We start from the raw sequence: 15554 nt of genomic DNA on the forward strand, positions 1-15554 counted from the left end.
GGTATACTGTATGAATTGGACATGCAGGACCCACAGAAAAAAACGACTACTGAACTTTCCTAAAGGTCAGATAATCTTTTAGGGTTTCTGCTTCATGAAATAGTCTGCCAGACATTCTGCAGGATACAGAAGAAAGTAACTGATAAACTGCCAATAGAGGTGAAACACTCTTTCAAATTTCCAGCTTCATAGAAAAGTCTGCCAGATACTATGGTCCTACAGGCTGAAGATGGATGAACTTTGGGTGACTGGACAGACAGCAAGATGTCTCTGACAATTCTAGAGTTCTGGAAGTTGCTTACAATGCACTTCTTGTTAATTTAGGTAATATTATATCCTTCTTGAGTCTTTGAAGATTTGAAGAAAGATAGTTGTTGTTTCCTTTAGTTATGATAAAGAATAAATTAGATATAAAACTTTAGACTCACAAAGATAGGATAAATTATAGAGTATTTTCCTTCATTTGTCAAATGTAAATGAACTAAATATTGTAATTATAATTCTTGCTTGAAACTTGTTTTGCTATATGCAATTCTAATATGTTAAAGTTAAAACCTTCCTTTTCATTTAGACAGAAAAGGGGAGGTGATGTGGAATTCCCCTGTGTATGCTGTGAATATGTTTTATTATCATTGGTTAATAAAGAAGCTGCTTTGGACCTATGGCAGGGCAGAATAAAGCCAGACAGGACATCTGAACAGAGATATAGAGAGAAGGTAGGCATATCAAAGAGCCACCATGTAGCTGCCAAAGGAGACAGATACCAGAGAACCTTACCAGAGAACCACAAGTCCCATGGCAATACATAGATTAATATAAATGGGTTAATTTAAGATCTAAGAGTTAGTTAATAAGAAGCCCAAGCTATTGGACAAGCAGTATTGTAATTAATATAGTTTCTGAGTTATTATTATGGTTAGGGCAGCCAGGAATGAATGAGCAGCCTCCGCCAACACTAAGCAAAATGAGTAGTGTTTCCATACATATAAGAGAAGAGACAAGATGCAAAATGCTGATCACAGAAAATGTGAACAAGAACTCTCCTTCACATTTAATGAATAGATGCTTATAGGAGTTTTATTCACAATTATTACAAATAGGAATCAACCAAGATGTATATGAACTGATACAAAAGCTATGGTATGTTTAAACAATGAAATATTATTCAAAATTTAAAAATGGAATGAGCCATCCAGCCACACAAAGACATAGAAAAATGTTAAATGCACAATGTATACTGCTAAGTGAAAGAAGCTAGTTTGAAAAGGCTTCATTCTATATGACCCTAACTACAGGATTCTGGAAAAAGCAAAGGTATGGGAAAAATATAAAGATCATCATTTATTAGGGACTGGTTGGAGGGGTGGGGAGAAACGAATGGTCTGACAAAGCACAACAGGCCTCTGGGACACTGAAACTTCTCTGTGAAACTACAATGGTGGGTACATGTATTGTGCTTTAGAGCAAACCCAGAGTCCAACAATGAACCAGAACACAGGGTATGAGTGCTGGTTGCCAATGGTATAGGTCCATCAATTATAGCAAATGCATACCTGACAATGGAGTTTTGATAGGGGGAAGCTATGTGTGCATGGGGACAGGGCATACATAGGAAATTTTTACTACTTTCTTCTTAATTTTTCTGTGGATCTAAATTTTCCCTAGCTGTATTCCCTTTAAAGTAGTAACAAAAATAAAATAAAATAAATAAATGTTAGAGGGCTTCATGCTTTGTCAGGGTAAATATTTTATTTCAAAATTCTTGGCAAGCACACACACATGTACACATACATACATACACACACACACACACACACAGAGAGAGAGAGAGAGAGAGAGAGAGAGAGAGAGAGAGAGAGAGAGAGAGAGAGAGAGAGAGAGAAAACATGCTTCTTTCCTTAGGTCATGCTCACTGGAGGAGAGAGGAGAGAGTTCTGAGTCCTTGAGATTTCTTCAAACAAAAATATGATATTACTTTGGCATCTCATGTGGTGTTGAAGATGACTGAGCTGGTTGATGTGAGAGGTTCTAAAGGAACCCTCTCCTACACAGACGTATGCTTCCCCCTCAGACTTATCTATCACAAATTCATCTTCTGCATCAGCATCAACTTACCTAACAGAAGGAACAGGTCTCAGATTTTATTTTAAAATCAATACTTCTCTACTTAAGCAAGCTTCAGACTTTTTTTGATTCTTATACTTCTGGTTCTTAAGTCAATCAGAAGTGTCTAAGTGGAGGGGTGCAATGGAGGAGTGTGGTGGACCAATGTTGTCTAAGTGTGGAGGGAGCTGGCCACTTGGATATGTGGACATGTGTAATGGTTAATTTTATGTCAGCTTGACACAAGCTAAAGGCATCTGAGACAAGGGACTCTCAATTGAGAAAATTCCCCCGATAAGGATGGCCCGTAGCCAAATCTGCAATGCATTTTCTTGATGAATGATTGATGTGGTAAGCTCAGCTCTCTGTAGGTGGTTCCTTCCATGGGAAAGTTGTCCTTGATGGTGCAAGAAAACAGTCTGTGCAAGACATGGAGAGAAAGCCAGTAAGCAGCATTCATCTGTGGCTTCTACTTAGGTTTCTGCTTGTAGGTTCCTACCTTGACTTTCCTCAGTGATGGAGAGTGAACTGAGAGTTGAAAGCTGAATTAAACCATTCCCTCCACAACTTGCCTTTGGTCATGATGTTTTATCACAACAACTGAAACCCTAACTAAGGCAACATATGGATGGACAGCTTCATCAGACAACCCATCAATGTACTCAGTTCAGTGAAGAACATGGGGAGAAAGAGAAACTCTTTCAGGCTGCTGGTTAAGGATGTACATCTGCAGGAAATGTCCCACTGAAGTCAACTTTCCAATTTGTAGCAGACCCTGCACATGATGGCTCTGAGCACAGTGAAACAGTTTCTTTCCATATGTAAAACAGGGGAATGCATTCAAAAATGGCCTGAGGATGAAATACCCCCACACCTTTTTGTCCCAACATCTAGAGCAAACAAGTAGACCAGATACTGCTGTTCCAAGAAGACTCACCTAGTACTCAAGATGTTCAGGAGATGCTAGAGAAGGGAAATGAATGCTCAAGAGCAAATGAGATAAAAACACATTTATTGAGCAACTGTTCATGGTCTGTACATAACACACACACACACACACACACACACACACACACACACACACACGTGTGACTGAAACAGTATGCAATAAAGACCACCAAAAGTAAGATAGGCAAGTGGCCACTGGAAACCTTTATTTTGAAATTCACACAAATGAAACCAGCATGAGGAAATTGAAGGGGTCCAGGCCATCTCTAAAAAGCAAATTCAGACTCTGGAACTCTTCTTCAGCACCAGCTTGTCCATTGGGGGCCTAGACACAAGCCACGGACGACCCTCTGTGTGACTCCTTTTGGTTCCGGTAGCTTGAAGCACCAAGGAAGCCCATGCCCAGGGTAGTTCTGAACTCCAGGTGTGCACCTTGTGTCCAGAGGTCAATGCCTTCTTCCAGGCTGCAAACTCTTCCTCATTCTGCTTCTCATTTCTCCTGGGAAGTGGGGATTCCCAACTTATTTTTCCCTGGGCCATCTCTAGGCACAGCTGAGAAAAGAAGCTCATGGGTTCCATCCCTTAGTTTCCTTTCCAGGAAAGAGGTAAATTCAGCAAGGGTGTGGTCAGGGCTGCATAGCACCACAGGTTCCTCAGAATTGGCTGCCAGACTTCAGTTGGTGCTGGCAGGGGAGCTGAGCCAGGAAACCACTTCCTGTCCATGAGGAAGCTCCCCCAGAAGCATTAACATTTGAAATAACAAACAATAATAATATTAATAATAATCTAACTGACAGCATCTGTTGGTTTTTAATAACTGTGAGGTCTCTGAGGAAGGGAAGAGGGAATTGAGGGTAGGCAGGCAAGGAGGCAAGAGTAGGAGGGAAGGGAACAGGAAAAAAAAAAGACAGAGAAAGGGTGAGGAGACAAAAAAAGGATCTGAAATATTTCAAGGCTCTGGCTTCCCACTGAGCTCAGAGTTCAAGTTTCAGAAATCCATAGTTGTGTTTTGATGTTCTAGAATCTTCTATGGGCCCTTCACATTACTTGGTCTGGCAGCAAGGCTGGCGAAGTACGCACACTGGGAGGGGTCACACTGGCCAGGAGGGCCAGGAGGGCCTGGGGGGCCAGGATGTCCAGCTGGTCCTGTCTCTCCTTGAGGACCAGGGCTTCCTGGGAGTCCATCTTTCGCATAGCCAGGTTCCCCAGGTTGACCTGGCCCAGGAAGACAAAGAAACAGAAGGCATTTCACATTCAGAAGCAGGTGTATATCCAGGAGTGAAAGATCCCTGTAAATCTTTGTGCCTACATGATTTGAAAAATGATTCAACTTGCACTCAGAGAGAAGAGCCTCTGCCTGGTGCTCTAGACTGAGGAAGAGAGTGGTGCATGTGACATCAGCAGAGCAGCACCTTGGCCAGCAGCACCTTGGCCGGCAGCACCTTGGCCAGCAGCACCTTGGCCGGCGGGGGGGGGGGGGGCAGGGGGGCATCCTCACTGTCTGAGCTAGGGAAGGAATCCAGACACCATGAAGGAGAATCAGAAATGGGTGAGCGCAGTCCATTGGGTGTAAACTTTCCACTCAAGTCAGATGAGAAAATAGGGCCCTATGCTCGGGTAGGCTACATTTTCCTTCGCTTCTTAGCACTCCGTCAAATTATCTTTTATAAAGTAGACAAAAAGTGAACCTTTCCATTGTGAGTGTCTTTAGCATTCGGGAACTCTGCTGATGCTCTGGCAACCGCTATTTAATGCGCAGCCCTGCTTCTGAGAAGTCCTTGTTGCAGCTGTGCTCACCGTGCCTTCCGCTGAGATGCACTGAGTCAGATGGTCCCTGACTCCACCTCACACTGGGGCAACCTGCCAGGATTCTATACACCTCCTCTTCCAGATAGCTCTCACTCTGCCTTTCTACAAGTTCTCCTATTTCAGAATAGTATTCCTATTATATTCTATTTGAAAGTCAGCAAGATATAAACAATACTTATGCCAAATCATCATCTCTAATAAAAATAAGAAAAGGTATCCAACTGTAGCAAATGTGGAAAACCATGGAAGAAAAAAATCTAAAGTTAAATTACATTTGGTCAAATGTTCAAAGATGAACCAAAGTAAGCGTGACAGCGTTAAATTTAAACAGTAGAATCCTCAGGGCTGGCGGGGTGGTGGTGGTAGAACATGCATGAGGCCTCGGTTCAATTTCTGCCTCCCCAAACACATATTCACACATACATGCATACATAGGTACATACACATACTTAAAAACATACAGACATTCCCATGGCTGTTTGTGAGGTGGAATTTGACGACCTAGAGTTGAGGGTCTTCTACACTCACACCTCCCTTCCAGTGTGACAACTGCTGTCCTCAGAAGCTCTTCCAGTGTAGACATCAGGCACAGTGTCAACTGGCTGCCACTTTCCCAGTGGTTTTCAGCTTTCGGAAGTGAAAGTCCCAGGACCTCACAACCCCTCAGCTTCAGGAGAGCTTAGTGTGGTTGAACCTTTGGCTAAGGTTCCCTGGGTACATTTTGAGAAAGACTAATTGGGAATGAATGAATGTGAGGTCTTAACAAGATGAATGTCACCTTGTGGGGTTTTTACCACTTAAGGAGAGTTAAAAATGTAGTTAAAATGTAGTCCTAAAGAGAGATGTGTCTCCAACATGCCTAGTCTCATTTAGCATATGCGAAGCCCTCTCTCCCCTAGGACCATTTCTTGTGATATTTGGTCATTTATTATTTTTAATTGGAACATAACAATTTTGTATATTTCTGGGGCATGATTTGCTTTTTAGTGAAAGTTTGTTTCTATGTATGCTCTGTTTTTCTTGCATTCATGAATGTGTACCATGTGCTTGCAGTCCTGGTGGATACCAGAAAAGGGAATTAAATCCACTAGAATGAGAGTCACAGATATTGTGAGGCGCCATGTGAGTGCTGGGAATCAAACCCCAAATCAAATCTTCCTCCGCAAGAGCAGACAGTGATCCTAATCTCTGAGCCAAATATTCAGCCCCACGATGTGATTTCTTTTCAGGACATGGGCACAACATGTAATGAACAAATATTTATCATATCTTTATGTCGGAAACACTAATATCCTTTCTTCTGGTTATTTTGAAACAGTACATAAGTGACTGAGACTTTTGACTTAGGAGGTATTCCTCAAGGACTTGAGAAATATTTCAGTAAACAATGAGTGTTCTGTTTCTCCTTAGAGTGGCTCAGCCCCTCCTTTTCCCACAAGAAGGGGTATGGCCTTGTGCCCTGCCTCTATGGTTGATGTCCACCCAGCCTGAGACGCTGAACCTTCATACCTGGTATTCCAGGGGGACCCATTTCTCCTCGGAGGCCAACTCCGGGTGTGCCAGGGTCACCTTTGACTCCTCTTTCACCTGATGGGAAGAAAACACATCTTGAGTGGTGCAGACTCATGAGAGCAGAGACGGGGAATCCAACCCATAGAACACAGATGCAGCTCAAGAACACTGAAACATATACCAGCATGTTCACACACACTCCTGTAAAATACCCCAGCTCTCAAGTACACACACACACACACACACACACACACACACACACACACACACAAGAATATTTTTTCAGACTAAAAACATGTATATCTAAACCCTGAGAGAAACAGATGCTTTCTCCTGAACACACTTCAGATACACTTTTTTCTGCATACACATTCATTCAAACACCTATCTATCCAGCTATATACATATGTACACATTCATACACACACAGAAGTAAATACAATGTACACATTCACTAAGCCACAGGTAACCAAATTCACACACCCACAACTCATGCACATACATATCAGCCTGGATGTGTGCCCTCATTACCTGTGTCTTCACACACACACACATTTCAGCCTGGATGTGTGCCCTTATTAGTGTCCTCACTCACATATTAGCCTACACGTGTGCCCTCATTATCAGTGTCCTCTCTCATACACATACACATATATATATCAACTTACATGTGTGCCCTCATTATCAAGGCCCTCACACATATGTCAGTGTGCATATGTGCCCCCATTATTGGCATCCTGACAGTATACTCGAAGCTTCTCATCTGGACCTTCATGAAGAAGGAATTAGGCTGATAAATTAAAGAATTCAACATATACCACATGTGTGCCCAGTAGGGCAAAGGAGAGCACTGTGTACCCCAGAACTTCAGTTGTGAGTAGCCATGTTGGCAATGGGAACTGAACCCATGTCCTCTCCAAGAGCACCAAAAGTTCTTAACCACAAAGCCATCTCTCCAGCTCCTCATCTTCAGTTTTAACTGTTATTTATCAGTATTCTGCTACAAACCACTGTAGTCTATAAATTATGCTTCCTACAGATATTTATTTTGTGTGAATTGTTTGATGAACTAATACCAATAGTCAAGAGCAAAGAAATTTAACAAAAACACTAACTATTAAACAGAAGAAATATCGCAGGGGATAGATGACAAAACAATCACAAGGATATGAGAGACCAAAAGAAAAGATGCTAGGACCATCCATTTCCCTAGCCTAAGGTCACTAATAGGAACCTGCAAGTTCACTCATCAGAAGGGAGTAGACCCCAGGCTGGGAAGTTTGGAGTCTAATTCTTCCTTTCTGTTCTTCATGTCTGCTTACCTGCAAGAAAAGCATTCTGGCCTTCTTGCCATTGTAAATCTGGGACAGGCTCTTCCACTAGAAGGAGAGCTTCCTTCTGTGCAGAGCTCCAGGGTTCAGATAGGTTACCCAGCCAGAGAGCCAGACAGCACCCAGTTTAGCTGTAGCATAAAGTCTTTTGGTTGGATTTTAAAGCTGATGTTTAATATCCATTGCCTGGAGATTAAACGTCACATAACTCTGTCAGTTCCAAACTGGGTGAAGGGAGAAGAAAGCATTTACATCACCCATGTAACTTGAGCAAGGGAGATGGAGAGAACACAAGAAAGTAGGAGAAAACAGCTTCAATCTTCCTGGCATAATTTCTCAAAACTGTCAAGTATGAAAATCTTCAATGTATGAAAAAATTACATGATGCCAAAATTCAGTGGTGCTGGGCTGATGGGCATAAAAACAATATTGAATAATGCAGGCTCTGCCAGGTGTGCGCCCCACATCCAAGTCCCCACTCAGCCTTCAATTTCTGAAATGCTACCCACTTACCTTTGGGGCCCATTGGTCCGGAGGGTCCTTCTAGACCACCCTGGCCAGGTCGGCCTGGTTCACCTATGGGGCCTGCCCGGCCTGGAAGCCCATCTTTTCCCGGAGGTCCTGGGGGACCAGGTCTGCCTTGAGAGGATTTCATGTGTGCAGGAGGCATCTGGGCCAGGAGGTAGGCAAGTTTGGCTATGGAATAGGAAAATCAGAGACATTTGTGAAGAATGGATTGGGGATAAGGGACAGGGTGGCAGCTCACTACAAGCTGGAAATAAGGAACAAAACCAACTAGGAGTACAGACAAGAGACAGCCCCTGCTCACACACCTCTATGTGGACCACTGCAGCATCAGCAGCAGGAGGGATAATGAATAGCAGTATTAACGAGGCAGTAGCATTGGTCCTGGTAGTAGCAGCATCATTGGCGTTTGTGATGGTGGCAGCAGTAGTAACAGTCTCCGTGACTGTCACTTGGGGAAACTGAGGCATGGGATGTTGAAGTGGCTTATACAAAAAAAGCTATTTATTGACTTTAAACTTTTGGATATCAGGATTCTCTCTATTTACAACCAAAGCGATACATGAGTTGTTAATTAGAGATGTTTACACATCTGTGATGCACGCAACACAGAATCCATTTAAAACTCAGAGCTCCAACTGGGTGGACTCACTTCCCTGACGGGCAAGGAATTCAGTGCTCACCTAGTGACTACCAAAAACTACCTAATTTTGTACAGTCAGAGAGAGCTGGATCCAAATGCCTGCCCAATGGGTGGAGTGACCAGGACAAAAACTGACATTTTGGTTGTTTAAGACTAAGAAAGAGATGAGATTTCTCACTGTCTCATTGACTCTCTCCACCACTGCACCTTCACAAGGCGCCAGGGCTCTGTGGAGTCAACCTCAGTGACCTTAGCCATTGGCTGAACTTTTCTGAGTCTTGATTTTCTTATCCCTAGTAGAAGTCAGTGTGTCCTCTTCAAAGACTGTTTGGAAGTAGGGACTCACCCCCAGAAGATGTTCCCAGATCCATTTAAAACCAGGGGCTGGCCCTGCACTAGGGCAAAGGCCTTTCTATCACTAATTAGTCTAACATTCAAGAGGAAGAACATGGAACCCTAACAGTCAGTCCTCAGACCTGCCCCGCCCTGTGGGGCTTACATTCTCTCCAGACTGTCTCCTGACTTCCATCACCTCCCTCATACACAGACCATCCATGTTCAGACTCCAGAGGGGCAGGGGGGAGATATGTTATGTCCATACCCTTATATATAGGGCATTCTGAATAATTGAGACACACAATGACTGAGGCATGATCATGTGGATGGAAGAACCTTCTGGTGTGCCTGTCCATGGAAGCAGGGATTCCTCCTCTTTCATGCAATGGAGTTACTGTGAGAATCTTCTAAGTTTTTATCAGGGGGAAAATGGGAACTAAATAGACCCCGATAGGATAGTGAAGATACCGAGGCTGTGAATCCCAGCCTTATAGATCAATAGCTCAGGCTCCTTGCTCTTCATCATCCTCCCAATAACCATGCTGTCTCACATGGCCATTGCTAAGCTGCCAGGGGCAACATGTTCGAGCTCTGAGAACCCTCCTGAGACAGGAACATCTGCTCTGCTGCTAATGCTGCCCCCATGTGACCACCCCACCCCATTCCCCACCTCAGAGTGATGTGAGGCAGAGCCACTGCCCTTTGGCAATGCCCTCTGTGCCTGAGGTAATTACAGAAGTCTTCTGAGGGGGTGCAGCCATCTTGGCTGTCTCCTGACTTATCTCTTCCCATGGAGTTCAGGGAGGCCAGCTGCAAGTATTCCCACCATTGTGATTAACCAGATACATGGTTGAATCCACCGAAAAGTGTAGATGATCATCACAAAGAAGAAGGTGACATCTGCTGTCACCATTCACTAGGAGTCATCTTCATTAGAGGTCACAAGGCAGAAGTTGCAGACCCAACTTGTTGAGGGAGGCTCTGGAGGATAAGGCCTCAGTTTAAGTAAGGCCGGGCCTTCAAGGTACTACTCAAGCCTCCACATTAGCCTGCCCCGAGGGTGCTAATGATGAAAGCAGGGATCTTACCCTCAAAGATGCAATGGAGTCCAGCTGCTTACCTTCTAGCTGCTTTCCCAGCTCTTCCTGAATCAGGCGCCGCAGGGTGTCAATGGATGGAGACTCACCCTAGGATGGAGGTGTTTGGATGAAAATGGCCCCCATAGGCCCATAGGAAGTGGAACTATTAGTAGCTGTAGACTTGTTGGAGGAAATGTGTCACTGGGAGAATGAGTGGGTTTTGAGAGCTCTGAAGCTCAAGCCAGGCCCAGTGGCTCACTTGCCCTTCCTGCTTCCAGATGATCCAGATGTGGAACTCTCATCTACTTCTCCAGCACTATGTCTGCCTGTGGGCCATCATGCTTTCTGCCATGATGAAAATGGATTAAATCTCTGAACTGTAAATCACCCCCAATTAAATGTTTTCCTTCCTAAGAGTTGTCCTGGTCATGGCATCTTTTTACAGCACTAGAACCCTAACATAGGAGGGAAGGAGAGTTACTTGTCTTCCCAGTAACTCTCATCAGAGACCCCCTGCATAACCCCCCAAATCAAGAAGCTGGTGGGCAGCACAGATATGGGCAACCATACCCTCTGTCTAGCTGATTATCAATCTGCAGCCCATTCCTTTCCTCTCTGCCATTCAGATCATGTCATTCGTCATTCCATCCGCATAGCAGTGTGGTCCTGAGACTCTCTGATCCATAATGTCTCTCCTTCAAGACCTTCATTTATTCTTCAGTTTATTTCCTCCTAGTACAACCATTATGCCCGTAAAACCAACCCCTCACTGGGTGTGGGCAATATGGCCTCAGTGGCTTACCCAGCTTCATAATAAAACTTATGGGCTGCCTGCTATGTGAGCTTGTGATTCAGTCTCCTGGTTGGTGTCTTGTCCCTATACTCCCCAGGGCCAGGTCTGTCATGATCAAGTACATACTGGCCACATGCAAATGAGTGATCCATGGAAATGAAGGAATTTATCTACAAGAAAGGCTGAATGCTCACACTGTAGCAACAATTCTCAAAAGGGCCTAGGAAAGAATTCTCTATGCCCTATGAGGCTTACTTTCCTGTGAGTCATGTAGAGTATTGAGATTGGGCCCCTTGTGCTTTTATCAGTCCAATACGTTGCATGGAATATGTTTCTTTCCCTTGTTTCCTTATTTTTATCTGGCTAGAAACCTTTGTAATGGCCTCAGATATTCTGTTTGCTCCCACAACACAGGACACACAGAGCTTGACAAGGCTTCATGGGGGTTTTGGGTGCCAAATGAGTCCTTTCAATTTGCCCTGGTCTTGGCCAAGAGGGCAGGCTCTAGGAACCAAGATTCTTAAGAGTCACCATAAGCAGAAACAAGGGATGAAACCACAGAGTGTCATAGCTGGCAGAGACAGGGAGCAGCCATGTCTATGCTAAGGGAACATAAAGTTCTCCAGATGACTAAGCTTGATGCTGAGGAGAAGAAAAGGTCACAGGGACTGGACAACAAACCCTGTCTTGTTATCTAGTGGCCAGACTGTGTCTGTGACCCAGGGAGGAGGAAACACGTGTTCTGCCACTAGAATGGCATATGTGAAAAGCAACCAGGCTCTCTGCTTACATTCAATGTCCAGGACAGCACAGAGCAGAAAGTCAGGACCACAGCGAATAGATGGTGAACCATCCACCACGCAGGTTGGACCACTGAGATCCCATCTTCTCAATTACCTCTGCTCAGGATGCCAAGGAAGATGGGATTTACAGCCTAAGGAATGAAGCCTTGAGACTCATCATCCCCAGGGCGGAGGGCACAACGGAGAAGAAAACCTGTTTTTGAGCACCTCCTGTGTTATGTGCATCACATCCCTTCATCCTAACAAACCTCAAGAGCATGTTCTCAAAAAAACAGGCTCAGAAAGAGGGAGTAATCTTCCCCTTTGCCATACAGTCAGACCCCAGAAGCCTGATATCTACATGCTGTATTCCCTGAAGGTCACAGACTCTGCTTCCCTTCCATTCCCATGGAATCTATGTCTGAAATTTTATTATCATCCTTACCCGTAGTCCTGGAAATCCTGGCTGGCCGGGGGGCCCTGGGGGTCCAGGAGGGCCACTCTCTCCTGGTTGTCCTTGGGGACCCATCAGGCCAGTATGACCCTTGTGGCCTGGGATTCCAGGGTCTCCAGGCTGGCCCTTCCCTCCTGGTAATCCTTTGTCACCTTTGGTTCCAGGGTCCCCCTAAACAGGAGAGAAGAATAACATCAGGTGGGTATGTGCTGGAAACTGACCTGGCTACACAGCTGCAGCCCAAGGTACCATTATCTTTCTGCTGGGGCTCTGGCAGGGTTCTCAGTACCGAGTGAGTCATAGATGACTTCAAGTAAGAAGGGCCAAGAATTAGCACATCCATAGTCCCTATTGTACAAAACAGGGCAAGGGAACCCAGAGAGAGACTCCTACCTTACACAGTATGTGTGCAACTCAGGAGGATAATGTTTCAAACCCACCCTCTCAAATAAGCCACAAACAGGACAGTCGCCATGGGAGCAGGAAGGAGGACTGGTATTCTCATACTACAGAGCACTGGGATGATAGGGACAGGCCACCAAGTATCGTTATTACATGAAAAATTCAAACTGTAGAGCAGTGTCCACAGTGTGCAAAAGCTGGAGAAGAACAATAATATCCACACATTTTCCTCATGACATAAAAAATAGCGGAAGGGTCCCTAGGTAGTTAATTGGAAGGATGACAGGGAGGGGACTGGGGAGATAACGTCATAGCTTACCTCACAAGTATAAGAATCTGAATGTGGATCTCAAAAAACAGACATGACTGCTACATCTGGTGCCAGAGACAGGCAGACCCCTGGGGCTGACCAGCCAGCCAACCTAGCAATTTGATAATCTCTGGATTCAATGAGAGAGTGTATTTCAAATAATAGAGAGTGATTGAGGGAGACACCCAATGCCAACCCCTAGCCCAAACATACATATGCACACATGAACGGATACAATCATCCACACACGACATATGCATTTGACACAGGGACCATATACCATGCACACACACATGCACGCAGAGGTATAACAAAGAAAAGGGGAGAAACACAGCTGTCCTTTTACATGTTCTTTCTTAAAAAAGGATGACTTTTCAATGAGCTCAATGGCATAGGCCTATCATTTTAACTACTCAGAAGGCCAAGGTGGAAGGTTTGCAAGCTTAAGGCCAGTCAGGCTTCAGGGTGTTCAATGCCAGCCTGGACAACTTGGTGAGACTGTTAGGTCACAAACTTCAATTTTTGGGGATGTAACTAAGTTATGAAGTACTTTTTTGGCATGCACTAGGCTCTACATTTAATTTGTACTATACTGTGTGTGTGTGAACGTGCGCGCGCACATACATACACATGTGAGCAGAGAAACACACACAAAATAATTTCCTAGTCCTAGGCCAAACCCCAATTGTGCATCCCTGGAGAAGGCTGCTTAGCTATGGAAACTGAGGCCGAGCTATCACTCCGCTCCTGGAGTGGGTTTGGATTCTGTCAATAGGAGGCGCCTCTCTTTGCCAGCCAGCCCTCAGCTCCAGCGGGTCCATGAAGGATTGGCAAGCTCACTCTGCAGTGCATTGCCTAGGCCCCCTTTCTCCACTCAGTGAATCAGATCCTGAAGTTCTGGGTCAGTGATCTGGGGCACAGCAACCTCAGGGCAGGCAGCCCAGTCTTTGCTCTTCCGTACTCTACTGTGTGTCTGGCCAGCAAGCTTCAGTGGCTAGAGGTCTGAATACACAGTAGCCTTATTAAGGCCATCAGAGGACAATGGAGCCACAGCTACAGGAAAGGAGGGGCAGGAGAAAGAAGGAAGATCAAGGCAGAACCAAACATGTGATGTCACCACAAGCAAGGCAGGAGCCTCTGAGAAGTAACAGAGCAGGCTCATGGTTCTAAAATGTCATTACTGTGTGTGCTAAAACATGGGATGACAGAAACATGGCAGGGAGAAGCTGTGATGTGTTGGGGCCGGGGGGATAAAAGTGAAGGCTCATGCATGTTTGAAGCACCCCCACCTATGAACCTAGACTCCTGGATGAAAGACAGACATACAGGAAGGGGAGCTCTGAGGCAAGGTGGGAGGGATACCTGAGCTCCACTGTATTCATTCGTTCTTGTAAATTCTGTTCTTTAACCTGGCCCCTGCATGGCTTTCATTTTTCAACGATAACTTTTTACATTGTACTTTAGGGAAACCCAAGGGAGTAGGCTCTAGTCTTCCAGGTCCGATACACTCCACGGGGTCTGATCTTGGATTCAGGTCTAGCACACCCTTTTCCTGAGTCACCTGGATGTCAGCTACCATCACACATGTGGCACAGCTTTTCAATCCCACAACCCTCCTGGCACGATCACTTCGCCATTAATAGATAAGGCTCCCTATTTTAAGCATTCCCAGGATGAAGGGCTGAGGAATCTAAGGGCTTGGTGGCAAGGTTCCATGGAACCACTTAACAGAGGACACACGTTCCCCAGCTATTGATCATGTATGAAGAACAGCTTCCTGTACCAGGACTTATGCCCAAGCTCCTTGGCAATCACACTCAAGACCCCGGAGGGACACTCTCAGGAGGAAACCATCTCAGTGGCAGGCAAGAGCAAGGTTCCAGTATTCATGACCAAATGGCCTCAGGATGGGGGAACTAAAGTCATCAGCATGAGAGACACGAGGGGAAGGGATGAATGCCAGACACCACGTCCACGTCTCTCTTCCCAAACTGCAGGAGCAGCCTGCCAGCTCGCCACCCATCTAACTTGTGAAGAAAGCTGATATAAATTCTCTGCAGGACCGTGGAAAACAAGCATGGGCGGGGGTGGGGAAGCGGATACCATCCATGTAGTACAACATCATGACAGCTGACCAGACACAGGACTGTGGGAAAACCAGCCATGCAGAGCCCCGAACGGAGCGAGAGTCTGTGAGTGTGAGTGTGAGTGTGAGGATGCTCCCCGCCTCCTCCAGCACTTCTGCTGGAAATATGACTCTCCCCTGTTGGCTTTTGGAGAAATGAAATGTAAAGAAAGGCTTTCGGAGTGTGGCGCCAAGGCGACTCATTATGGGAAAATCTGTTCCCTTGTTACCTCCAATGACAAATCTGGCTCCCAGCAAATTGGCACGCAGGGAGGGAGCCAGGCGCATCCTGCATGCGCCTTCACACATGGCGAGCATGGAATCTGTCAGAGTCTCCCAACACTTGCCTTGCATTGATAATTACGGCCATGATTTTATTCCTCAAAATAACAACCGAAAAGG

The 15554-nt window shown here is 45.3% G+C and overlaps 1 protein-coding gene across 3 annotated transcripts in view; it reads right to left on the minus strand.

Annotated features, from left to right (window-relative positions):
• Positions 1–3236: 3236 nt before the first annotated feature.
• Positions 3237–15554, minus strand: part of Col22a1 (collagen type XXII alpha 1 chain) — a 225483-nt gene continuing 213165 nt past the window's right edge. For 2 of the 3 annotated variants that reach the window (XM_075959463.1, XM_075959465.1), the window contains 5 exons: positions 12307–12486; positions 10328–10394; positions 8217–8399; positions 6370–6447; positions 3955–4266 (listed from right to left, as the gene is read on the minus strand). In XM_075959463.1, coding sequence (XP_075815578.1) covers positions 4079–4266; positions 6370–6447; positions 8217–8399; positions 10328–10394; positions 12307–12486 — 696 coding nt within the window. In that variant the 3' untranslated portion in view covers positions 3955–4078. Of the gene's footprint in view, positions 4267–6369; positions 6448–8216; positions 8400–10327; positions 10395–12306; positions 12487–15554 lie in introns of all 3 variants that reach the window. The other variant, XM_075959464.1, reaches the window with a different exon arrangement.

This window comes from Microtus pennsylvanicus, chromosome 2 (genome assembly GCF_037038515.1).
Source record: "Microtus pennsylvanicus isolate mMicPen1 chromosome 2, mMicPen1.hap1, whole genome shotgun sequence".
Classification (NCBI taxonomy): Eukaryota; Metazoa; Chordata; class Mammalia; order Rodentia; family Cricetidae; genus Microtus; species Microtus pennsylvanicus.